The sequence below is a fragment of the Hemitrygon akajei genome, chromosome 3 (genome assembly GCF_048418815.1).
Source record: "Hemitrygon akajei chromosome 3, sHemAka1.3, whole genome shotgun sequence".
Taxonomy (NCBI): Eukaryota; Metazoa; Chordata; class Chondrichthyes; order Myliobatiformes; family Dasyatidae; genus Hemitrygon; species Hemitrygon akajei.
The window spans coordinates 169,569,636-169,595,200 of NC_133126.1; the positions used below are offsets into that span (position 1 = coordinate 169,569,636).

General features: G+C 40.5%; 1 protein-coding gene across 3 annotated transcripts in view; it reads right to left on the bottom strand.

Moving 5' to 3' along the window:
* LOC140725621 (uncharacterized) overlaps positions 1-25,565 on the bottom strand; it is a 71,803-nt gene that overhangs the window by 11,912 nt on the left and 34,326 nt on the right. For 2 of the 3 annotated variants that reach the window (XM_073041309.1, XM_073041311.1), the window contains exons 2-11: positions 22,813-23,013; positions 19,776-19,979; positions 16,365-16,532; positions 15,978-16,091; positions 14,976-15,029; positions 14,593-14,739; positions 13,888-14,088; positions 6,927-7,052; positions 2,654-2,770; positions 1,029-1,154 (exon numbers count right to left, since the gene is read on the bottom strand). In XM_073041309.1, the coding sequence (XP_072897410.1) occupies positions 1,029-1,154; positions 2,654-2,770; positions 6,927-7,052; positions 13,888-14,088; positions 14,593-14,739; positions 14,976-15,029; positions 15,978-16,091; positions 16,365-16,532; positions 19,776-19,979; positions 22,813-23,013 (1,458 nt within the window). The remainder of the gene's footprint in view (positions 1-1,028; positions 1,155-2,653; positions 2,771-6,926; positions 7,053-13,887; positions 14,089-14,592; positions 14,740-14,975; positions 15,030-15,977; positions 16,092-16,364; positions 16,533-19,775; positions 19,980-22,812; positions 23,014-25,565) is intronic. The other variant, XM_073041310.1, reaches the window with a different exon arrangement.

Consider the following 25,565-nt stretch of genomic DNA (forward strand, 5'->3'; position numbering starts at 1 on the left):
TTCTCCATAACTTCCACTGTCTCCAACCAGACCTTAACACCAAGCACATCTTTCCCTCCTCCCGACTTTCTGCAAGGTTCTCTCCCTATGTGGCTCCCTCGTCCATCTATCCCTCTCCACAGATCTTCCTCCCGGCACTTACCCTTGCAAGCGGAACAAGTGCTATACCTTTTGTCCCTTGCAATTCTTTTGCTCTGAACATATCTGTAGAATCCCTTTGATTCTCCTTCACCATGCCTGCTAGGGCAACCTTGTGCCTCGATAGAAAACATGCAAGTAAATAGTGACAGTAACAGCAGAAGATGAATTGTGTATGTCCATGCTGAGGATGTTCTGACAGCTGCAGTAAAAGCTTCCACATATATGGATGCAGGTTCATTCACAGTATGCCATGTTGGTCACATATGCATCAATATCTGAAGAAGAAGATTGAATTAAACCTTACTGAAACAAATACAAAACTCATTGGAAAACTCAGCCAGTCAAACAGCAGCTGTGGAAAGAGAAAGCAGTTTAAATTTTGACTTAAAGATCCTTCTGCAGAACTGGGGGAAGAGTGAAGAGTTGACAGAGTTGGACGCGATGAGTGAGGTGTCAAGCAAAAAACTGTAGTAGATAAATTAAGACAGATTAGGTAATTAGGTGAGCAGGGGTATTGACCATTGGCAAGAGTTGAGCAATAACTTTCACATTACTTATGTCAAGGTCATCGGCCTATAATTTTCTGGTTTACTTTTTGAGCATTTCTTAAACAGTGATCATTGGAAATGATTCTTTCACATGTTCTATCAGTCTCTACTCCCTACTCAGTAAGACTAGCATTAACAACTGACTAATAATTGATGACATAGACAAACACTTTATTCAACTCCCGAATGAAAATATCCCTGTTACATCAGAAGGTTGGAGTAATTTTTTGATTATTGAAGAGGACAAAAGCTTGCTTTGATGGGATCATACAGCCTAATCAGAAATTCTATCAAAAAATCATTGATTTCAGAGAATCTACATGTTTGAAAATTTCCTACCATCGCAAAACGAAGGATTGGTCAAGTCATTGCTGAAGCCAGGATTACATAGGCACATGAAGCTTCCGTATGTGTTGATGCAGGTTTGATCACAGTTTGATGTGTTTGTTGCACATTCATTGACATCTGGAAGAAAATGTCCATTATTTCATAAAGCTGGACAGTGCCAAATTTCATCAAATTTAATACATCATCATGTAGTATGTTAAGTTGCTCTCTCTAAAAATAAATTTTTTGATGCTCTCTTCCTGAAATATACTAACTTGCTTTTATAAAATTTGAAATATATGCTTGATATTTCTTCCTAGAATTGACTTACCGCAATAGTATTATTGAGGTCTGCAGTGTCATCCCTACTATACAAACTCAAGAATATTATAATGCCAAATGAAGACCTGTAGGTTGTGTAGGCCAAATAGAATCACTAGGTAGAGTATTTGCCTGGATACTCTGATGTACCCTCATGGATGCATTAAATAGAGACAGCAGCAAGACTAACTACCATTCCAGTCACTAGATTCAGATACTACCAACTTGGTATTATATATTTTCCAGAGTAAAGTGTGCCTGCAGTACTCTATTGTGAGAGGTTGGTTTGAGGAGGTCCTGCAGCCACGTGTCCAATTTTACCTAGGCTGTGGCAGGGAAAAGAGGGCAGGAAGTGATTTTGAATGAAAGAAAAAAGGGGTGGTTTGAAACCAGACAGCTACAGGTTGGGGAATGGAGGGTAAGGGGGAATAAACCCACGGGCTAGTTGGAGAAGAGATGGTATCATACAGGAGCAGATTATATGATGGAGGGTGGAAATCGGAGACTGCCATCTTAGACGGGGAAGAAGAGAAATGAAGTCCGTTAGATTGTATTGTATTGGCTATGGAATTAGGGAATGGAAAACTGGATACTATTAAAGTCAGGAAAGGGTATAAGATTGGACACTGAGTAGGAAGAAGGTGGTTTGGAGACAGATTGGATAATGTTCAGAGGTGTGGGAGAGGTGATAAGAGACTGTCACTTAGTAAGGTTAGAGTTGAGGTTGAATTGGAGACTTTATGATTGCACAGAATGAGACTGAGATTGGAGCTCAGGGAAATGAGGGGCTGATGTGGTCAGTGATCTAATACCAACAGACTGGAAAGTGCCGGGTGCGATCAGAGGCCAGCAGCGAGATGTGGGATGGGAAATGGGAGTCTAGCGGGCAGTTGTGTGGATAGCTGAGGAGATAGTAAGGAAAGTATCAGGGCAAATCAGATGGTCTGAGCCAGGATTATTATCAGGTTTGGTTGTGGACCTGAATCATGAAAGGGTAAAAGATTGTTGTGGGATCAGGAGCAAGATCAAAGGGCATTGGGATTGTGCGGTTGAAGCAAAACTAATGATGACTGTTAGATCCATGACAAATAGTTGACTCATTTGGGAGGAATACTTGCCTATCACTAAAATTTGGCTCTTTGCATCTGGACCAAGTTTTGTCCAAATTTCTCTGTAGTGCTCTAAAAGGATCATTAAATACCCACTGAACTGACCCAAAAACGGTAACTAGGCTCCGATGGTGAGAGCAGCATCATGCAGACAAGTTTCTATTCCACAGTTTTGAATTTATCAATTATATAGGATCCACATCCTACCAGTACAATAGTTGTCAATTTCTGTGAAGCCAGGCCAACATCTGCACATGTAGCTTCCAACCGTGTTGATGCAGAGTTGTTGACAATTATGTGTGTATCCTGCACATTCATCAATGTCTGGAAAGAAACAGCCAATCATTTAGTCATTTGGTCACACATTGTCATATTTCATCATGCTTTAAACACACCATCATCCACCACAGTGTGTCAAATTCTTCCCTATGGTGACTACAAATTTCATTGTTGTCCACCTGCAAAATACCAACAACATTACAGAGCCTGACTAAGTGGATGGGGATGTGGAAGCTGCAGCAACAACAACGATAGCCTGGGGAAGTTTTGGTCAAGTGAGATCTTTGAAGTGAGACCAAGTCTCGATGCATAAGAGAAAGAGAAAAAGCACAAATCACGCAATCAATTGAAGTGAACAACAGCATTCCGAATCAGAGTTGAGTCCTCAGATTCGAACCCTGGAGAAACCCACAGTAGGCCCAAAGGCTCACTCATCAGTTCATCATATTAGCAGCACGGAGCACAGCAACTGGACAGTCTTCATAGACCCAGTGCCATGATTATGGCGATCACGGTGATTGAGTGAAATCGGCTCTTGTCCTGATGACACCGATTTTTCAGTCCATCTAAGCCAGTGTTTGAATGGATCTCACAATGGAACAGCGAAAGGCTTCAGTGCCATGGAAAGAGGAGTGAAGATCGCGGAGAGTGAGTGAATTTGGCTCTTGCCTCCAGTCTAGGCCAGCATTTAAATTGTCCAAACAGCATAAGGTACCTCACACTGGGATCTGAACACTGGACCTAGACCTAGTGCTGTCTGCACCACTCTCTGTAGAGTCCTGCAATTTAGGGAAGTACAGTTCCCATACCAGGCAGTGATGCAGCCAGTCAGGATGCTCTCAATTGTGCCCCTGTAGAAAGTCCTTAGAACTTGGGGATTCATGCCAAACTTCTTCAACCATCTGAGGTGAAAGAGGTGCTTTTGTGACTTTTTCACGACACAGCTGGTGTGTACAGACCTTATGAGATCCTCGGTGACGTGTATGCCAAGGAACTTATAGCTGTTCACCCTCTCAGCCCCAGAACCATTGATGTCAACAGGGGTTAGCCTGTCTCCATTCCTCCTGTAAGCCACAACCAGCTCCTTTGTTTTTGCGGCATTGAGGGAGAGGTTGTTTTCTTGACACCACTGTGTCAGGGTGATGACTTCTTCTCTGTAAGTATTGCCACTCCAACTGCAACAAACCTTCTTGTCTCATCCTCTGAAGTCGCCTTGCCAATGCTCACCCTTCACTGTTCGCGGTGATAATTTAATATAATTTACCACAGAAAAAGCATTTTTACTGATGTACAATTTACATATACACTTACTTACTTTACTTTATTGTCACCAAACAATTGATACTAGAGCGTACAATCATCACAGTGATATTTGTTTCTGCGCTTCGTGCTCCCTGAAATACAACTTGAAGTAAATATAATAAAAATTTAAATTATAAATCATAATTAGAAAATAGAAAAGGGAAAGTAAGGTAGTGCAAGTCAGGTCCAGATATTTGGAAGGTACAGCCCAGAACCAGGTCAGGATCTGTTCAGCAGTCTTATCACAGTTGGAAAGAAGCTGTTCCCAAATCTGGCCGTATGAATCTGGTCGTACGAAATGACAATTTACAATAATCATATCTGTAACTGTTAAGCCAATTCTGTGTAAAAATAATACTTTTCTGTTCAGACTTCAGAGCAGTGTGGGTGACAGGGACCCATGCGCTTCTCCTTAGAGTAATAAAGTACATCACAGAAATGGGCCTTTTGGCCCATCTAGTCTGTGCCAAACCATTTAAACTGCCTACTCCCATTGACTTGGACCAGGACAAGCCTTCCTTGGGCACAAGTAAAATAAAAAGAATGCTTGAGTCTTGAAAGTGCATGTGTTCTGGCGCCAGTTATTTTAGTTTATTTTATTATTGGTGACGGCAGTTACTTCAACAGGGAGTATGAGTTATAACGTTGATATTTCTCACATAAAGCTATAAAATTTCCACCTACTGTACATCTATTAAGAACAGAAGCACTGGGAACTTGCCAGTTAGCAATTACAAAATGTAGTTCAGAAAACATTTTGTGTGTGTTGCTCTGGATTTCCAGCACCTGCAGAAACCTGTGCTTATGAAATTTACTTCAAATTTCTTTCTGTAGACAGTGAAACGATATCTCCTTTGAAAGGCCACAGAAGATGATAATAAATCTTCTGTTATTCATTATTTTGATCAAATATTGTTGAATAAACAAACAAGAAGCTGGAGAAACTCAGATTGTGTCAGTGGACTGATGAAGGGTCTCAACTTGAAACATCAACAGTCCATTAACTTCACAAATGCTGAGTTCCTCCACTTTCTTCTTTGTTGCTCCTGATTCCAATATCTGCATTCGCCTGTGTCTCCCTTGATGAACAAAGCCTTGCAAATTTTACAGCCCTGTGAGTACAACTGGATGGAGTATTTACCTAGAAACCCAGGTGCTCTATAATTGATACCATTCTCTTGTATGTTGGCATATTAAACAATTAAACAATGTGCCCACAATAGATCTTGATGCATGACTCATTATCAGATTGTTATGTACTTTGAAAAGTAATAAAAGAAATTTTGTTTGTCCTCAAGATACTAAAGTGCAATCAAATTACACATCATATTATAGGTATTATTTATATAAAAATAGAATCTGCAAGTAGATAAACTGTGTAGTAGATAAATGTTTTTTTGCAGAAGTAACAGGGCATATCGACAACTTAAATAGTTCCCATTTATTGCATCTTCTAAAAGAATTATTGAACTTAACCTAGTACATCAGATTTTGACATCTTTAATGTATTACTATTACATAAATTGCCATAAGTAGACAATGTTTTTTTGTTATAACAATAAACTCTTTGTTGTAATTATCGCATCATCTGATTGTGGTATTTTGAAGAGGAAGATTTGAAACTTGAAAGAGGTGAAAGCAGATTGGTTGCCAATTATACAGCAGTTGTTATCTTATCTGTGAGGAGTTCTGAGGAATGGGCATCCAATACATATTTCGGATTTTCCTCACTCGCAGAAAATGTAATATACACACAGCCCACTCTATTCTTTCTATGCCTAACTAAGTGGTCACAAAGCCATGGTCTTTTGCTGCTGTAGCCCATCCACCTCAAGGTTCAATGTGTTGTGTATTTAAAGATGCTCTTCTGCGCAACACTGTTGTAATGCGTAGTTATTTGAGTTACTAGTTACTGTCAACTTCCTATCAGTTTGAACCAGTCTGGCCATTCTCCTCTGACCTAACTTTCATTAACAAGGTATTTTGCCCACAGAACTGCCACACACTCACATATTATTTTTTGCTTTTTGTACCATTCTCTATAAACTTTAGAGACTGTTGTGGGTGGAAACACCATATCAGCAGTTTCTGAGATACCCAAACCACCCCGTCTGGCACCAATAATCATTCCATGGTCTAAGTCACTTAGATCACATTCTGTCCCCATTTATTTGTTTGGTCTCAACAACAACTGAACCTCTTGACCATGTTTGTATGCTTTTCTGCATTGAGTTGCTTTCACATAATTGCCTGATGGGATATTTGCATTAATGAGCAGGTGTACAGGTGCACCTGATAAAGTGGCCTCTAAGTGTATCTGTAAGTAGCTGAATGATTCCTCAATCTGGTGACCTTTCTCTTTGGAGTGAAGGCGTATAAGAGGTAACTTGATAGAGGTATACAAGATGTACGAGGCTTAGATCAAATGGAAAGCTAGAGGCTTTTCCCCCAGGTGGAAATAGCTAACACAAGGGGGGAGGGGTTTAAGATGGCTGGAGGAAAGTATGGGGGGGGGGGATGTCAGAGGTAAGTTATTTACACAGAGAGTGGCGGGTGCGTGGAACATCCTTCCAGTGGTTGTGGTCGAGGCAGGTACATTAGGGGCATTTAAGAAACTCTTACAAAGGCACTTAGGTGACAGAGAAATAGAGGGCAATGTAGGAGGGGAGGATTAAATTGATTTTAGAGTAGGTTTAAAGTTCAGCACAACATCGTGGGCTGAAGGGTCTGTATTGTGCTGAGCTGTTCTATGCTCTGTGTCCTATGTTGTGGGAACACATTTGGTAAAACCAATTAATATGGATTATTCTGACCAAAGGAAACAAAACTTCATCAGTAAACCATTTCCCACTAATGTGCTTATGCTGCAGGAGGATGTACATGCTTGAAGATTTCCTACCATCACAAAGGGTGTTGTTGGCTTGGTTGACAGTGAAACCATTCCTACATTTGCAGGTGTAGCCTCCATTTGTGTTGATGCAGATTTGCTGACAGTTTGATGTGTTGGTTGCACATTCATCGATGTCTAGAGAGAAAAGAACAATTACCGTATTCTTTTGTGTGATATAACACTTCATCCGCTGCCACAATGTGTCAAATTCCAATTCCATTGTTGTCCACGTTCAAAATACTAACTTGATGTTATAGAGCACGGCTAAGTAGACGGGTAGCATGAGCTAAAATGTTTTTAGTTATAACAGGTTATAATATTTCCTACTTAATTTATTATGAAAACAGGACCATTGAGAAATTGCCAGTTGGGACTTGCAAAACACAATCCAAATAAACTTTCTTACATTGATATACCACAATAATTTTCATGAGGTCTGCAGTGGAACCATCTCTACTTGAAGGCCACAAAATATAACTATGAATATTCTCCTAAACATTAAGCAGACTAAACCCTGTTGAATGAAGCCTCACAGATTGTACAGGCCAGTGAGAACCACTGGATGGAGCATTTGCCTAGAAACCAAGGCACACTATCTGATGCATGATTCATCACCAGATTTTTATATACTTTCACAGGTTCTATTTGAAGCTTTTTTTCTTTCCAAAATATTAAGCTGTGTTCCAATTACACAACAGAAGTATAGGCATTATTTATGTAAAGAAAAGTTTAAAACCTGCAGATTGATGAGTACATTTGTCACACATTCACTGTTATTTCCCTTCTATTTTAGTGTATTTCCCTTCCCTTGTATTGTCACACTGTGTGTGTGTGTGTGTTCATGGAGGGCAACTGGTAGAGCAACTGCCTTACAGTGCCAGAAATCCAAATTTGGTCCTGACCAATGTTCCTCCTAATTTGTAATGACCAGTGTGCCCAAAAATCTTGTGCTGTGCATTTTATTTTTCCAGTGACATGTGCACCCTGAATAACTTCTTCATTAAAAACAGTATAAATAAGCCAGTTCTAAAATCTGCAGACAAATCATCACAAACTTCATGTTGTCAACACTGTCTGCCTCAGAAACCGGAAAAGGAAATGTGATTCTGTATGATCACAGAATATACTCAACATGCCAATGAGGTGGAGGGTGACAACCTTTTGTGCACAGTTGAAATTCCTTTGTGCACTGGTAGCATGAGATGTGTACGCATTGGTCCTGACCTTCAGTGCTGTCCTTGTGGACTTTGCACATTCTTATTGTGGGTTTTTCCAGGTGTTCCAGACTCATCCCACAGCCATAAGATGTGTGGGTTGGTTGGTTAATTGGCCATTGAATATTGCCTGTATTATGTAGATGAGTAGGATCTAGAGGGAATTGATGAGAAAGTGGGGACCAAAAATTAATGGGATGAGAATAGGATTAGTGTAAACAGCTGGCTGATGGTTGGCATGGACACAATGGTTTAAAGGGCTATGTTGTGTCGTTCTATGACAATGTGTCCATGGTTTGGCTGGTGGTTATTCTACAGTTTACTTCTTAAAACATCCTTTTACAGAATTTACTGGAAACACACCGATGTCCAAAATGGAAGTGCCTACAAAAAGTGGCAGATACAGCCCAGGAAAAGCTGTCCCACCATTGAGTGCATCTACAAGCAGCACTGCCTCAGGAAAGGAGCATCCATCATCAAGGTCATGCTCTCTTCTTGCCGCTGCCTTCAGGAAGGAGGTACAGGAGCCTTAAACCCCCACATCAGTAGGTTCAGGAACAGTTATTAACCTTAACCCATCAGGCTCCTGAACCAGTGTGGATATCTTCACTCTCCACCGCACTGAACTGATCACTGAACACAACCAATGGACTCACTTTCAAGGACTCTACCACTCAGGTTCTCATTTGTTGGTTTGTGTGTATGTATTTCCATAGTTTGGCTTCTTTTGCACAATGGTAGTGGGGTCATGGAGTCATAGAGTCATTGAGAAGTACAGCATAGAATCAGGCCCTTTGGCCCATTTAGTCCATGCAAAACCATTTAAACTGCCTACTCCCATCGACCTGCACTGAGACCATTGCCCTCCATATCCATGTAACTTTCCAACTTCTTTTCAACATTGAAATCAAGCTCACATGCACCAGTTGTGCTGGCAGATCATTCCACACTCTCACGATCCTCTGAGTGAAGAAGTTTCCCTTCACATTCCCCTTAAACTCCTCACCTTTCATCCTTAACCCATGACCTCTAGTTGTAGTCTCACACAACCTCAGTGGAAAATGCCAGCTTGCATTTACCTTATCTATACCCCTCATAATTTTGTATACCTCTATTAAATTTCCTCTCAATCTTCAATGTTCTAAGAAAACAGTCCTAACCTATTCAAGTTTTCTTTTTAACTCAGGTCCTCCAGACCTGGCAACATCCTTGTGAATTTCTTTTGTACTCTTTCAAATTTGTTTACATCTTTCCTGCAGGAAGATGACCAAAACTGCACACAATACTCCAAATTAGGCCTCACCAATGTCTTATACAATTTCAACATAACCTCCCATCTTCTGTACTCAATACATTGATTTATAAAGGGCAATGTGCCAAAAGCTTTCTTTATGACCCTACCTACCCGTGACTCCACTTTCAAAGAATTATGTGCCTGTATTCCCATTTCCCTTTGTTCTACCAAACTCCTCAGTGCCCTACCATTTACTGTTTAAGACCTACCCTGGTTGGTTTTACCGAAGTACAAAACCTCACTCTTGTCTGCATTAAGTACCATCTGCCATTTTCCCAGTATATGCAGATCCTTCTGCAAGCCACGATAGCCTTCCTCACTGTCCACCACACCCCCCAATCTTGAAGTCATCTGCAAATTTGCTGATCCAGTTAACATTTTCATCCAGGTCATTGATATAGATGACAAACAACAAAGAACCCAGCACTGATCCCTGCGGCACACCACTAGTCACAGGCCTCCAGTCAGAGAGGCAACCCTCTTCTAGCACTCTCTGGCTTTTCCTAATAAAGGCAATGTCTAATCCAATATAATACCTCATCCTGAATGCCAAGCCACTGAACCTTCCTGACTAACTTTCCATATGGGAACTTATCAAATGCCTTATTAAATTCCATGTAGACAACATCCACTGCCTTGCCTTCATCCACTTTCCTGGTAACTTCCTCTAAAAACTCTATAAGATCGGTTAGACATGACCTACCACACACAAAGCCATGCTGGCTATCCTTAATCACTCCATGTTTATCCAAATACTTATACATCCAGTCCATTAGATTACTGCCAATAACTTTCCCACAACTGATGTCAGACTGGCATTGTGGTCACTGGATGCAATGTGTTGCCCTGTACAAACTTCTGACACCTGCCCTGTCTCATTCTCTGGTTCCCATCCTCCTGCAACTCTAGTTTAAACCCCACTGAGCAGCATTAACAAACCTTCCCGCCAGGATATTAGTCCCCCTCCAATTCTAATGCAAGCTGTCCCTTTTGTGCAGGTCTTCCCTTCCCTGGAAGAGTACCCAGTAATCCAAAAATCATATGCCCTCCTTTCTGCACCACTTCTTTGTGAGGTATTCATTGATTCTATTGTATTTCTTTATGCTACTGTGAATTCCTGTGAAAATTAATCTCAGGGTAGAATATGGTGAAATATATGTACTGTGATAATAAATTGACTTTAAACTTTGAACCTAAATTCCAACTGAGGTCATACCAGGGTTTTATGGAGCTGCAAAATACCTCTCCGCTCTAGATCTCAATCCCTTGAATAATGAAGGCCAACACAACATATGCCTTCTTAACAACCCTATCAACTTGCGGGGCAAATTTGGGGGATCTATGGACGTGGACTCCAAGATGCTTCTGTTTTTCCAAAATGAATCTCTACATGCTTTTTTGGTTGAACTCCATCTGCCACTTCTCAGCCCAGCTCTGCATTCTTTTTATGTCTCGTTGTAACCTACGACAAGCTTCTACACTATCCACAACACCACCAACCTTCAAGTCATCTGCAAATGTACTAACCCAGCACCCTCCACTTCCTCATCCATATCATTTATATATCTCACAAAGAGCAGGAGTCGCAAAACAGATTGATGCTGAACACCACAGTTCGCTGACCTCCAGACAGAATATGCTCAATTTACATCCATCCACTGCCTTCTGTGTACAAACCTGTTCTGAAACATGCAGCCAAACTTCCCTGGATCACATACCTCCTGATTTTCTGAATAAGTCCACCATGAAGAAGCTTACTAAAAACCCTATTAAAATACATATTCACCACATTCACTGCTCTACCTTCATCTATTAGTTTTGTCACATCCTCAAAGAATTCAATCAGCCTTGACCTGTCTCTCACAAATCCATGCTGACTATCGCTAGACTATGCTTCCCCAAATGCTCTTAACTCCTGTCTCTAAGAATCTTCTCCAATAATTTGCCCATGACTTATTGGTCTATAACTCCCAAGATTATCCCTATGACCTTTCTTGAACAAAGAAATAACATTTGCCACCCTTCAGCCATCTGTTACCACTCCTGTGACAGTGAAGGTACAAAGATCATTGCCAAATATGCAACAATCTCTTCCCTCACTTCCCATAGTAGCCAGGGATATATCCCGTCTGCCTCATGGGACTTATCTATCCTAATATTTTTCCAAAATTCCAGTACATCCTCTTTCTTCACGTTGACATGTTCAAGCCTATCAGCCTGTTTTATGTTGTCTTCACAAATGTCAAGGTCCCTCTCACTAGCACAAAGAATTAATTGTGGACCTCCCCAACTCCTTCAACTCTGGCACTTTTCCTCTTCCATCCCTGATCTGTCCTACTCTCACACTAGTTATCCTTCTGTTCTTCACATATGTATAGAATGTCTTGGAGTTTTCTTTAATCCAATTCACCAAGCCGTTACATACCCCCCTTCTAGCTTTCCAAAGTCTATTCTGCAAATCCTTCCTGGCTACCTTATAACTCTCCAGAGTCCTATGTGATACTTGCTTCCTAAACCTTAAGTAAGCATCTTTCTTCCTTTAGACTAGATGTTCCACATCTCTTGTCAACCATAGTTCCTTCACACTACCATCCTTTCCCAGCCTCAGTGGGACAAACTTATCCAGAAGCTCATGCAAGTACTCCCTAAACAACCTTCACATTTCTGTTGTGCATTTCTCTGAATATATTGTTCTGAATTTACAGTGCCAGTCCCTGCCTAATAGCATCATGATTTCCCCTCCCCCAATTAAATACTTGCCCATATCATCTGCTCCTATCCCTGTTCAAGGCTGTAGTAAAGTTCAAGGAATTGTGGTTACTATCTCTGAAGTGCTCACCCACCAAAGCATCTGACACTTAACCAGGCTTATTGCCTAATACCGGATCCTCCTGTTGGCCTGTGTACGTATTCTGTCAGGAATCCTTCCTGGATACATAGAAACATAGAAAACCTACAGCACAATACAAGCCCTTCAGCCCACAAAGCTGTACCAAACATGTCCTTACCTTAGAACTACCTAGGCTTACACATAGCCCTCTATTTTTCTAAGCTCCATGTATTTATCCAGGAGTCTCTTAAAAGACCCTATCATTCCTGCCTCCACCACCGTCGCTGGCAGCCCATTCCACACACTCACCACTCTCTGCGTAAAAAACTTAGCCCTGACATCCCCTCTGTACCTGCCTCCAAATTCTAACACCTAACAAATTCTGCCCCATGTAAACCTCTTGCACTAAGAAGCTGCCAATCTGTATTAGGAAAGTTGAAATCAACCATGACAGCACTGTTATTTTTGCACCCTTCCAAAATCTGCCTCCCAATCTGTTCCTCAGTGTCTTGTTGCTATTCTGATGTCTATAGAATACTCCCAACAGAGTGATTACTCCCTTCCTGTTTCTGACTTCCATCCACACTGACTTGGTAGACAATCCCCCCAGGATATCTTCCCTTTCTTCAGCTCTAATACTTTAACTAATTTGCAATACCACTCCCTTACCTCTTTTATTTTCCTCCCTTTCCCTTTTGAAACATCTAAACCAAGGAACATCCAGCAGCCTTTCCTGCCCTTGTGGCAGCTAAGCCTCTGTTAATGGCCATGATGTCATAGTTTTATGTACTAGCCCATACTCTAAATTCATACCCTATACCTGATGCTTCTTGCATTAAAATAGACACTCTTCAACCTATCCAACTGACGGCAATTTTGTGCTGTCAATGGCCTATCCTTCCTCGCAGTCTCTCTACACACTACATCTACCTATATATCAACTGCCCCATCTTTTGACCTATCACTCAGGCTCTCATCACCCTGCCAAACTAATTCAAACCCTCCCTAACATCTCGAGCAAACACCTGCAAGGATATTGATCTCCCTTGAATTCAGGTGTATTCCATCATTTTTGTATAGGTCAAACCTTCTGCAGATGAGATCCCAATGATCCAGAAATCTGAAACTCTGCTCCCTGCTTTAAATCCTCTGAGATGTCACTGACCATGGCACCTGGGAGGCAACATATCATCTGGGAGACTCTTTCACATCCACAGAATCTCCTGTCGGTCTCCAAGCTATTGAATCCCCTATCACCAGTGGTCCCCTTTTCTCCCACCTTCCTTTTGAGCCATAGTGCCAGAGACTTACGTATCGACTTGCAAGATGTGGTGAACATCAGTATAGAAAATAACATTGATGTCAGTTGAGAAGCCGTTATTGGTTTTGCAGCACAGGACAGAGCTGGATTCCTGTTGATTTTATTAACAATTTTCATTATAGAGGTTTAATTTACTTGTAACTTATCTTTATATTAAGAATGCCAACTATATAAATGGCAGAGCAGACGTGGGAGTGAATGTTTTCTCACAAGGTGCAGGCTCATCACCAATCATTTTACTCGGTTTTATTTGCAAATTTTGAAGTGAATCCGGTGCAAAATGGCTGTTGAAACCATTATCTGATACTCACCAGGTTCTGTTGTTGTGGAACTGACAGCCGTTGTTGTAGACGTTGTGGATTCACTTGTTAAAGGTTGGGTGGAGATGTCAGCAGTTGATGGTGTCATTGTGTCTGCTGTACTTGTTATGAAGATTGGTCTGGTAGTTGACGACTGAGAAGGTGCTGTAGATGTCTCAGTATTTTGATTTATTCCTGAAACAAACGACATAACTGCAAAAATAACATGAATACAGTGATCAGTCTCTTTTAGCATGTAACAATGAGAAATAAAACACAAATTTCTAATCATCATGTTGTTCTGTATCAACAGTTCAAGTGTGGGATAATTTGTGGTTATAAAGTACAGATAATGCGTTATCACAGTCCAAATCAATCCTTTCAAGTTGCTGTTGGAGCAAGAGAGTGGCTCTATTGCTGAATCTGTGCTTATACGGCCACTCGATCAAAATAGGAAATGACTGCAGTGATATAACTTATGTTTTAATTGCAGTGGTATTCTCCAGTGTCTTTAGAAACTTAGCAATGAAAACAAATTCCATTTGGAAAGGTCAACACAGGCATTCTCACAAAACAAATATTGCTGATCATTCACACAATATATTGACTGATGAAGGTCTGAGAATTAATATTTTTATATGATTGTGGTTGTGTTATTTAGTTTTTGCGTTTCCCTGGGAACAGTCAGCAGGTGATGCCTGAAGAAAACTTGCTTACTGCTTGCTGATAACGTTGAAATAACTGTTGATGCTTCGGCTCTGTCTGTAGATTCAGTTGTTGATGTCTGATCGGTGCTTCCTGTAGATGTTGACTCTGCTGTACTGCTTGTTCCTGGTGTTGATATCAAGGCAGGGGCTGTAGGCACTAATTTACAGGCATAGACAACATGATATCAGTAAAGGTGTAGTGGGAAGTCTGCTATGACTACCTAATATAACATCTGTGAGTACTATTGTTAGTTCATGTTGCCACTTCAGTGGAGTTTATTCTGTCCTTACATAATGAGCTTCATGAGTATGTTTTAAGTTCCACATCACTGTCATGAACTTTGCAGTGTAACCATTACAAAATGGCTATTGAAGACATTATCTGATACTCACAAAGTGGCATTTTCGTGCAACTGCCAGCTGAGGTTGTAAATGTTGTAGAATCGCCTGTTAATAATAATAATAGGTACTTTATTGATCCCAAATGGAAATTGTTTAGTTATAGCAGCAACATTTAAAACACACATAGTAATAATAATAAATATACTAAATATTAACTAATAATAAAGTACAGAATAATAATATGTGAAATAATAATGTACCAATGTGCAATAATAATGTGCAAAACAATAAAACAGAGACTATTATACTATGATGTGTGTTTTCCTGTTGCATAGGGATGAACTGCTGCATTTGCTTATTGCATTTGTCAGGAAAGATTTTCTGTAACAAAGGTTGAGTGAAGATGTCAGTAACTGCTGTGTTTGCTGTGCTTATAGTGAAGACTGGTGTGGTAGTTGATGATTGTGAAGGTGTTGTAGATATCTCAGTATTGTGATTTATTCCAGAAGCAATTGACGTAACTGCAAAAATGGGAAATATATTTAGTCTTTGGTTCTAACTTTTGAAATAACCTACTTATGCAGTTTGACAAATGCTGTATAATAACGAGAAAAGAAGTACAAATTTCTCAACAACGTGTTATTCGATACCGGCAGTTCCAGTGTGGGTCAGTTCTGATACAAAGCAGAGATAATATAATGCCTTATCTCAGAAGCTAAGCATCCAGTTCAATCCGTTCAAGTCACTGGTGAAGCAAGAGGGTGTCTCTGTTGCTGAATCTGTGTTTATACAGCTACTTGATCAAATTAGAAAATTATTGCAGTGATATTATAATTTATGAATTAATGCCCTGTCAGAGGAGGCATAGCAATGGGAAGAAATTCCACAGGACAAGTCAACACAGATGTTGTTACAAAGCAATATTGCTGACATTGCACACAACACAATGACCCAGAAGCAATAAGCATTTCTTTCAGGTTGCTGCTGTCTATCACCTAGTCACTGCTTTTCCCAGGAACAGTCAGAAGGTGATGCCTGAGAAAATTTACTTACTGCTTGCCGATGACAGTGAGGTAACTGTTGATGCTTCGGCTCTGTCTGTAGATTCAGTTGTTGATGTCTGATCGGTGCTTCCTGTAGATGTTGAGTCTGCTGTACTGCTTGTTCCTGGTGTTGATGTAAAGACAGGGGCAGTAGACACTAATTATACAGGCATAGACAATGTGACATCAGTAGAATTTGTAGAAAGAACTGTTGAGGTTGCTATGGCTGCCTAATATAACCTTTGTGATTACTAAGGCTCATTCATATCGTCTCTTTGATAGAGTTTATTGTGACCATTCAGGATGAGCTGCTTTAGTGTGTCCTGAATTCTGGCATCACTAACATAACAGCATAACCAGTGCAAAATGGCCATTGAAGCCATTGTCTGATACTCACCAGGTTCTTTTGCAGTGGAACTGACAGCCATTGTCAATGTTGTGGATTCACCTGTTAAAGCTTGAGTGGACATGTCAGGAAATGTTGGAATCACTGTGTTTGTTATTCTCAAAACAGCTGTTGTAGATGTCTCAGTGTTAGAACTCATTCCAGGAGCTGTTGTTTCAGCTGCATAAACAAGTCATATTCAATCTTGGAATGCAGTATAACCTTGAAAATAATCTAGTTGCTCACAGTGTAACAATGAGAAATAAACACCAATACTGAGGAAACATGGAGCCATATTATAATTTTTTTTTCATTATTGACAGTGACATTGTCCAATGTCATTGGAAACTAAGCAATTAAAATGGAGTTGCTCACCAGGGTTTGGTACTAGGAAAATGAGTACAGGAGATGGTATGTTATGTTGAAGTTCTATAAGACATTGCTGAGGCAGAATATGGAGAATTATTGCAGTTGTTGTCCCCTATCTACAAGATAGACATGGATAAGCTAGAAAGAGTGCAGAGAAAATTTAGACGAATGTTGCCATTACTTGAGAACCTGAGTTCTAAGGAAAAATTGCCCAGGTTAGAACTTTATTCCCTGGGGCAGAAGAGACTGAGGTGAGATCTTACAGATGAATACAAAATTATGGGGTATACTGATTTAATTTAGAGATATGGCACAAACAAGGTTCTTTTGTCCCAAAGTGCCCGTGCTGCCCCAATGCATGTGATCAATAACCTATCAAACCATACGTCTTTAGAATGAGGGATGATGAAATTGGAACACCTGGAGGAAACCCCATGATGATGAGCCAATTTCACTGGTATGTCTTGAGACAGTGGAAGGAAACAGGAGCAGCTGGAAGAAACCCATGTGTACATGGGAAAATAGTAGAAATCTTCTTACAGAGCACAGCAGAAATGAACTCCGACCTCTGATGCATTGAGGTGCAATAACATAATGCTAACTGGTCTGCCACCATGTCACCTATGGGCGAATGAGTGCAGGCTTCTTTGCCTCAAGTTGGGGAGATGAGAACTAAGGAACGCAGATACAAAGTGAAAGGTGAAACACAAATGTCTAACCAGTGTGCCTTTCTATACCAGCAGTGCAAGTGTGGGGTCATTTTTGGGTATGAGACACAGCTAGTGCATTACTCAGAAACTAAATACCCATTTCAATTCTTTCCAGTTGCTGGTGGGGAAAGAGGATGACTGCTGTATCAGAGTCTATTTGATCAAAGTAACAGAGTGGTATGATAATTATTGCATTTTTGACTGATATTGCCCAATATCATTGGAAACTTAGCAATAAAAATGGAATTGTTCATAGCGATTGACTCTGAGGTTAAGAAGGCATCTGGGCATTGGCCTTCATCAATCGTGGGATTGAGTTTAAGAGCTGAGAGGTAATGTTGCAGCTATATAGGACCCTGGTCAGACCCCACTTGGAGTACTGTGCTCAGTTCTGGTCGCCTCACTATAGGAAGGATGTGGAAACCATAGAAAGGGTGCAGAGGAGATTTACAAGGATGTTGCCTGGATTGGGGAGCATGCCTTATGAGAACAGCTTTTTCTCCTTGGAGAGACGGAGGATGAGAGGTGAACTGATAGAGGTGTATAAGATGATGAAAGGCATTGATTGTGTGGATAGTCAGAGGCTTTTTCCCAGGGCTGAAATGGCAAGCATGAGAGGGTACAGTTTTAAGGTGCTTGGAAATAGGTACAGAGGAGATGTTAGGGGTAGGTTTTTTACGCAGAGAGTGGTGAGTGCGTGGAATGGGCTGTCAGCGATGGTGGTGGAGGTGGATACGATAGGGTCTTTTAAGAGACTCCTGGATCGGAACAAGGAGCTTAGAAAAATAGAGGGCTATGGGTAACATGTTCGGCACAACTTTGTGGGTCAAAGGACCTGTATTGTGCTGTAGGTTTTCTGTGATTCTTTTCTTACTAGGGCATTGAGTACTGCAGTTGGGATGTAATGCTGAAGTTGTATTAGACATTGGTGAGGCCGAATATGGAGTATTGTTGTTGTTGCTGTTACCCATCTACAAGAAAACTATCAATGCTAAAAAGATTGCAGAAAAACTTCAGAAGGATGTTGCCATGACTTGAGAATTTGAGATCTAAGGAAAAGTTGACCAGGTTAGAATTTTATTCCCTGGAGCGGAGGAGAATGAGGTGAGATCTTAAAGATACATACAAAATTATGGGGTATGCTTATTTACTTTAGAATTTAATTTAGAGATATATCACAGTAACAAGACCCTTCTGTCCCAAAGAGACCGTACTGCCTAAATACAGTCATGTGACTAATAACTTAATAAGCCGTCTGTCTTTAGAATGTCTTTAAGACTGGCCTAATCATCAGGACAATTTAACCGGTACGTCTTGAGACTGTGGGAGGAAACAAGAGTAGCTGGAAGAAACCCGTGTGGACACAGGAAAATCGTAAAAAACTTCTTACAGAGCAAACCAGAAATGAACTCTGACCTCTGATGCGTTGAGGTGCAATAATGTTATGCTAACTGGTCTGTCACTCTGTCACATATGGGTGAACGAGTGCAGGCTTTTCCCCCTCAGGTTGGGGAGATGAGAACCAGAGATCACAGATACAAAGTGAAAGGTGAAATATTTAAGGGGATTGATGCAAACTACTTCAATCAGAGGGTGGTGCAAGAGTGGAATGAGGTGGCAATATAATTATGCAGCTCCATTATACCATTGAAGAGCAGTTTGGATGGGTATGTGCATGCGAAGGTACAATGTTCTATAGTTTCTGTACAGGTAGATAAGACTAGGCAGAAAACCAAGTTGGCATGTAGGAGATTGACCACAGGACCTGTTTCTGTGCTATCATGCACTTCGACTCTGTCTTATTCCATTAGTAAGTTCAGCATAAGCAATATTGCTGATCACCCATATAACGATTAATGAAGGTCTGAGAATTAATATTTATACTCGATTGTACCTAAGTATTACCTAGTCAATGAGTACTTACGGGAACAGTCAGATGATGCCTGAAAAAAGTTTGCTTACTGCTTGCAGAAGACATTGAGATAATTGATGATGTTCTGGCTGAACCTATAGGTTCATTTGTAGATGTCTGATTGGTGCTTTCTGTAGATGTTGACTCTGCTGTACTGCTTGTTCCTGACATTGTCATAAAGACAGGAGCAGTAGACACCAATTATACAGTCATAGACAATGAGACATCAGAAGAAGGTGAGAAGGAACTGTTGAGGTTGCTCAATCTAATATAACATTTTTGAGTACTAATGCTCAATCATATTGTCTCTTTGATAGAGTTTATCGTGACCATACAGGATGTGCTGCTTGAGTGTATCCTAAATTCAGGCAACACTAAGATAACAGCATATCCAGTGCAAAATGGCTATTGAAGCAATTGTCTGATACTCACCAGGTTCTGTTGCTGTGGAATTGACAGCCATTGTCGATGTTGTGGATTCACCTGTTAAAGTTTGAGTGGACGTGTCAGTAGCCTTTGGTATCACCATGCTTGTATTTCCCAAAGTACTTGTGAAGATTGGTGATGTAGTTATTGATTGTAGCGGTGTTGTAGATGTCTCATTGTTAGGATTCGTTCCAGGAGAAGTTGCTGCAGCTGCATCAATGACAGTGTACTGCGTTATGTTAATCAAAATGGCTTCTTTGTTTGTTAAAAGTAAAAATGCTTCTTTGTTATGCTAACTGGAGAGAGAGAGAGTGCTTATCTTGCAGAGCACTCTTGAAGCTTCACGAAGCTTGTTTGGTTATAATTGCTGATAACGTGGGATTGTATTCATTTGTTAACTAATTGGGTTAGATGTTATTTTCTCTTGTGGATCTGTGAGCTGGGATTGCGCGGACTTTCGAGAGTCGGGGAGAAGACGGCGAGGAAGGTGGACGGGTGCGGCACTGCTGGTCGATCACCGAGGGTGGTCCCAGGTGCGCGGGTTGTGGAGGTCGGAGAAGATCGAAGAGTGGCCGGAGGATTCGATGGTTGAGCTCCAACGATGTGCACTAATTTACTGAACTCTGATAAGTTTTGGCGCCTTTTTCTTTATTTTCTTTCCCTTCATATATATTATATTGTTATTAATCACTTAGCTCTAGTAAGATTTATAAAGTGTATTCTGTAAACGTACCTGGTGTGCGCTTGATATTGTGTGTGCGAGTTTGTATTAGCGTGTATTTCACAGCATCCATGTAGACAGGAGGCGCGGTTTGGCGGGTGGATGGATTTTCCCCTAGACATACACCAGCCGGTCACGTAAGCGTTACAGCAGGGATTTTCACTCTTGGAATGAAATCTGGGAAATGATCTACTTAACTCAGAGAGCAACAATGGGAATAAACACAAATGTCTAACCAATGTACCTTTCTATAGCAACAGTCCAAGTGTGGGGTCATTTTTGGGTATGTGACACAGCTAGTGCATTACTCAGAAACTAAATACCCATTTCAATCCTTTCCAGTTGCTGTTGGAGGAAGAGGATGACTGCTGTATGACAGTCTATTTGATCAAAATAGTCAAGTCAAGTCAAGTCAACTTTTATTGTCATTTCAACCATAACTGCTGGTACAGTACACAGTAAAAATGAGACAACATTTTTCAGGACCATGGTTTACATGACACAGTACAAAAAACTAGATTGAACTATGTAATTAAAAAAAACACAGAGAAAGCTATACTAGACTACAGACCTACATTGGACTGCATAAAGTGCACAAAAACAGTGCAGGCATTACAGTAAATAATAAACAGGACAATAGAGCAAGGTGTCCGTCCAGGCTTCGGGTATTGAGGAGTCTGATAGCTTGGGGGAAGAAACTGTTACATAGTCTGGTCGTGAGAGCCAGAATGCTTTGGAGCCTTTTCCCAGACGGCAGGAGGGAGAAGAGATTGTATGAGGGGTGCATGGGGTCCTTCATAATGCTGTTTCCTTTGCGGATGCAGCGTGTAGTGTAAATGTCCGTGATGGCAGGAAGAGAGACCCTGATGATCTTCTCAGCTGACCTCACTATCTGCTGCAGGGTCTTGCGATCCGAAAACAACAGAGCAAAATGAGAATTTTTGTGGTATTGACAGTGACTTCTCCAATATCATTGGAAATTTCACAATAAATATGGAATTGTTCATAGGGATTGAGTACTAGGGCATGGAGTACAGGAGCTGGGATGTTATTTTGAAGTTGTATTAGACATTGGTGAGGCCGAATATGCAGTACAGTTGTAGTTGTTGTTAACTATCTACAAGAAAACTATCAATGCTAGAAAGATTGCAGAAAAACTTCAGAAGGCTCTTGCCATGACCTGAGAACCTGAGTTCTAAGAAAAAGTTGACCAGGTTAGAATTTATTCCCTGGAGCAGAAGGGAATGAGGTGGGATCTTATAGATATATACAAAATTATGGGGTATACAGATTTAATTTAGAATTTAATTTAACAATAACAATTAATATCACAGTAACAAGGCCCTTTTGTCCCAAAGAGACCGTACTGCCTAAATACACTCATGTGACTAATAACCTAATAAGCCGTCTGTCTTTAGAATGTGGGTTGAAATCAGACCACCTGGAGGAAACCCCAGCATCTTACAGAGAGTACCAGAATGTGTAAACTTTATTTTGTAATTTATTTCAGGATACAGCATTGAATGGGCCCTTCTGACCCATTGTGCTTCAATGCCTAGCAACATCAATGTGTAATGAAAGGTGAAATGTTTAAGGGGTTTGGTGCGAACTACTTCAATCAGAGGGCAGTGCGGGAGTCGAATGAAGTGGCAGTATAATTGTTAATGCGGCTCCAATTATACCATTGAAGAGAAGTTTGGATGGGTATGTGGATGCGAAGGTACAATGTTCTATAGTTTCTGTACAGGTAGATAAGACCGGGAAGAATACCAGATTGGCATGTAGGAGACATGTTGGCCAAAGGACCTGTTTTTGTGCTATCGTGCTCTTTGACTCTGCCTTATTCCATTAGTAAGTTCAGTATTGCTGATCACCCACAGTCAATGTTTTCCTATGGGAAGTCAGCAGATGAATGCTTACTGCTTGCTGATGATGTCGAGGTAATTGCTGACGTTCTGGCTGAAGCTGTAGGTTCATTTGTTGATGTCAGATCAGTGCTTACGTATGTTAGATGTTGACTCTGCTGTACTGCTTGTTCCTGACATTGTTGTAAAGACCGGGGCAGTAGACACTAATTATACAGGCATAGACAATGTGACATCAGAAGAAGATTAGAAGGAATTCTTCTTATGAGAGGTTCTTATTGCTACTTAATATGATATTTGTGAGTATTAATGCTCAATCGTATTGCCTCTGTGACAGAGTTTATCATGACCACACAGGATGAGCTGCTTTAGAGTATCCTAAATTCTGGCATCACTAAGAAAATACTGTCATGTAACCAGTGCAAAATGGCTGTTGAGGCCATTATTTGATACTCACCAGTTTCTGTTGTGGAATTGACAGCCGTTGGTGATGTTGTGGATTCACCTGTTAAAGTTTGAGTGGACGTGTTAGCAGCTGTTTGTGTCATGGTGTTTGTTATTTCTGGAGTAGCTGTGATGATTTGTGATATAGTTGTTGATTGTAGAGGTGTTGTAGACGTCTCAGTTTCTATACTTCTTTCAGCAGCTGTTGTTGCATCTGCATAAATGAAAGGGAATTTCAATTGGGGAATGCGGTGGGGAAATACTGTGCTTAAAGATACAGAATGATCGCAGTCCCTTTTGGTAAAGAGCCTGTGCTGCCCAGATAGACACATGTGATCAATAACCTACTAAGCTGTACGTCTTCTGAATGTGGGAGGAAACTGAAGCCCATGGAGAAAACCTCCTCGTCTTGGGCAGACTGTAGAAACCCTTTATAGACGGCTACACAGTTTAAAAAAAATAATTAATAATTTTTTTTTGGGATGCAGCGTTGAACAGGCCAGTCGCTGCCCAGGACCCACATATTTAATGCTAGCCTAATCATGAGGACAATTTAACCAGTACATCTTTGGACTGTGGGAGAAACAGGAGCACCAGGAGGAAACCCACGTACACCTGGGATGATCGTACAATACTTCTTACAGAAGAGACCAGAAATGAACTCTGAACTTTGGTGACCTGAGCTGTAATAACATCACGTTCTCTGCTGTGCTACTGTGGTATTTGTGGGTGATGCATGCAGGCTTTCTCCCCCAGGCAAGGTCAGACAAAGGCTAGAGATCACAGATATGAAGAGTAAGGCGAAAGAAATGAAAAGGATATTCAGTCTTAGAATGTAATGTGGGAAATAACTTACTTACTCAGAGTGTTACAATGAGAAGTAAAGCACAGATTTTGAACCAACATGTCTTCCTATACCAACAGATCAAGTGTGGGGTCAGATGTGATTGTCAGGCACAGATAATGCTAAGCATCCAGTTCAATCCTTTCCCATTGCTGGTAGAGCAAGAGGATATCTGCTGAATCACAGGATATTTGATAAAAATAGAAATATAAAGGAGTGATATTATGATTTTTGCATTAATGACTGTGACATTCTCCAATGTCATTAGAAACTAAGCAAAAAAGAAAGAATTGTTTCTAGGGATTAAGTACTAGGGTATTGAGTACAGGAGTTAGGATGTTGTGTTGAAGTTGTATAAAACATTGGTGAGGCTGAATATGGAGTATTATTGCAGTTGCTGTCATATATCCACAGGAAAAATATCAATAAGCTAGAAAGAGTCAGAGAAAATTTAGAAGGACGTTGCCATGACTAGAGAACTTGAGTTATAAGAAAAAGTTGACTAGGTTAGAACTTTATTCTCTGGACTGGAAGAGAAGAGGTGAGATCTTTTAGAAAATATGAAGTATAGATAATTAATTTAGAGATACAGCATGGTATCCATTCCAAAGGCCTGTTTCACTAGGCTAATCATTAGGACAATTTGCCATGACCAATTCACCTTCTAACCAGTACATCTTTGAACTGTCGGAGGAAACTAGAGCATCTGGCATGACCACATTAATGGGGTTGTATTATAGACTACCCAATAGTCAACGAGAATTGGAGGAGCAAATCTGCAAAGAAATAGCAGACAACTGCAGGAAACATAAAGTTGTGATACTAGGGGATTTTAATTTTCCACGTATTGGTTGGGACTCCCATACTGTTAAAGGTCTAGATGGGTTACAGTTTGTAAAATGTGTTCAGGAACATTTTCTAAATCAATATATAGAGGTACTGACTAGAGAGGATGCAATATTAGATCTCCTATTAGAAAACGAGTTAGGACAGGTGACGGAAGTGTGTGTAGGGGAACACTTTGGTTCCAGTGATCATAACACCATTAGTTTCAACTTGATCGTGGATGAAGATAGATTTTGGTCTTCTGGTTGATGTTCTAAACTGGAAAAAGGCTAAATTTGAAGAAATGAGAAAGGATCTAAAAAACGTGGATTGGGACAGGTTGTTCTCTGGCAAGGATGTCGTTGGTAAGTGGGAGAGCTCCAGAGGAGAAATTTTGAGAGTGCAGAGTTTGTATGTTCCTGTCAGGATTAAAGGCAAAGTGAATAAGAATAAGGAACCTTGGGTTCTCTAGGGATATTGGAACTCTGATAAAGAAGAAGAGAGAGATGTATGACATGTATAGGAAACAGGGAGCAAAAAAGGTACTTGAGGAGTATAAAAATTGCAAAAAAATACTTAAGAAAGAAGACATGAGGTAGCTTTGGCAGACAAGGTGAAGGATAATCCAATGAGTTTCTACAGTATATTAAGAGCAAAAGGATAGTAAGGAATAAAATTGGGCCTCTTGAAGATCAGAGTGGTCAGCTATGTATGGAACCAAAAGAAATGGGGGAGATCTTAAGTGAGTTTTTTGTGTTTGTATTTACTAAGGAAACTGGCATGGAGTCAATGGAAATAAGGCAAACAAGTAGTGAGTTCATGGAACCTATACAGATTGAAGAGGAGGAGGTGCTTGCTATCTTGAGGCAAATGGGAGTAGATAAATTTCCAGGACCTGACAGGGTATTCTCTTGGACCTTGAAGGAGACTTGTGTTGAAATTGCAGTGGCCCTGGCAGATACATTTAAAATGTCTGTATCTACAGGTGAAGTGTCACAGGATTGGAGGATAGCTCACGTTGTTCCGTTGTTTAAAAAAGTCTCTAAAAGTAATCCAGGAAATTATAGGCTGGTAAATTTGATGTCGACAGTAAGTAA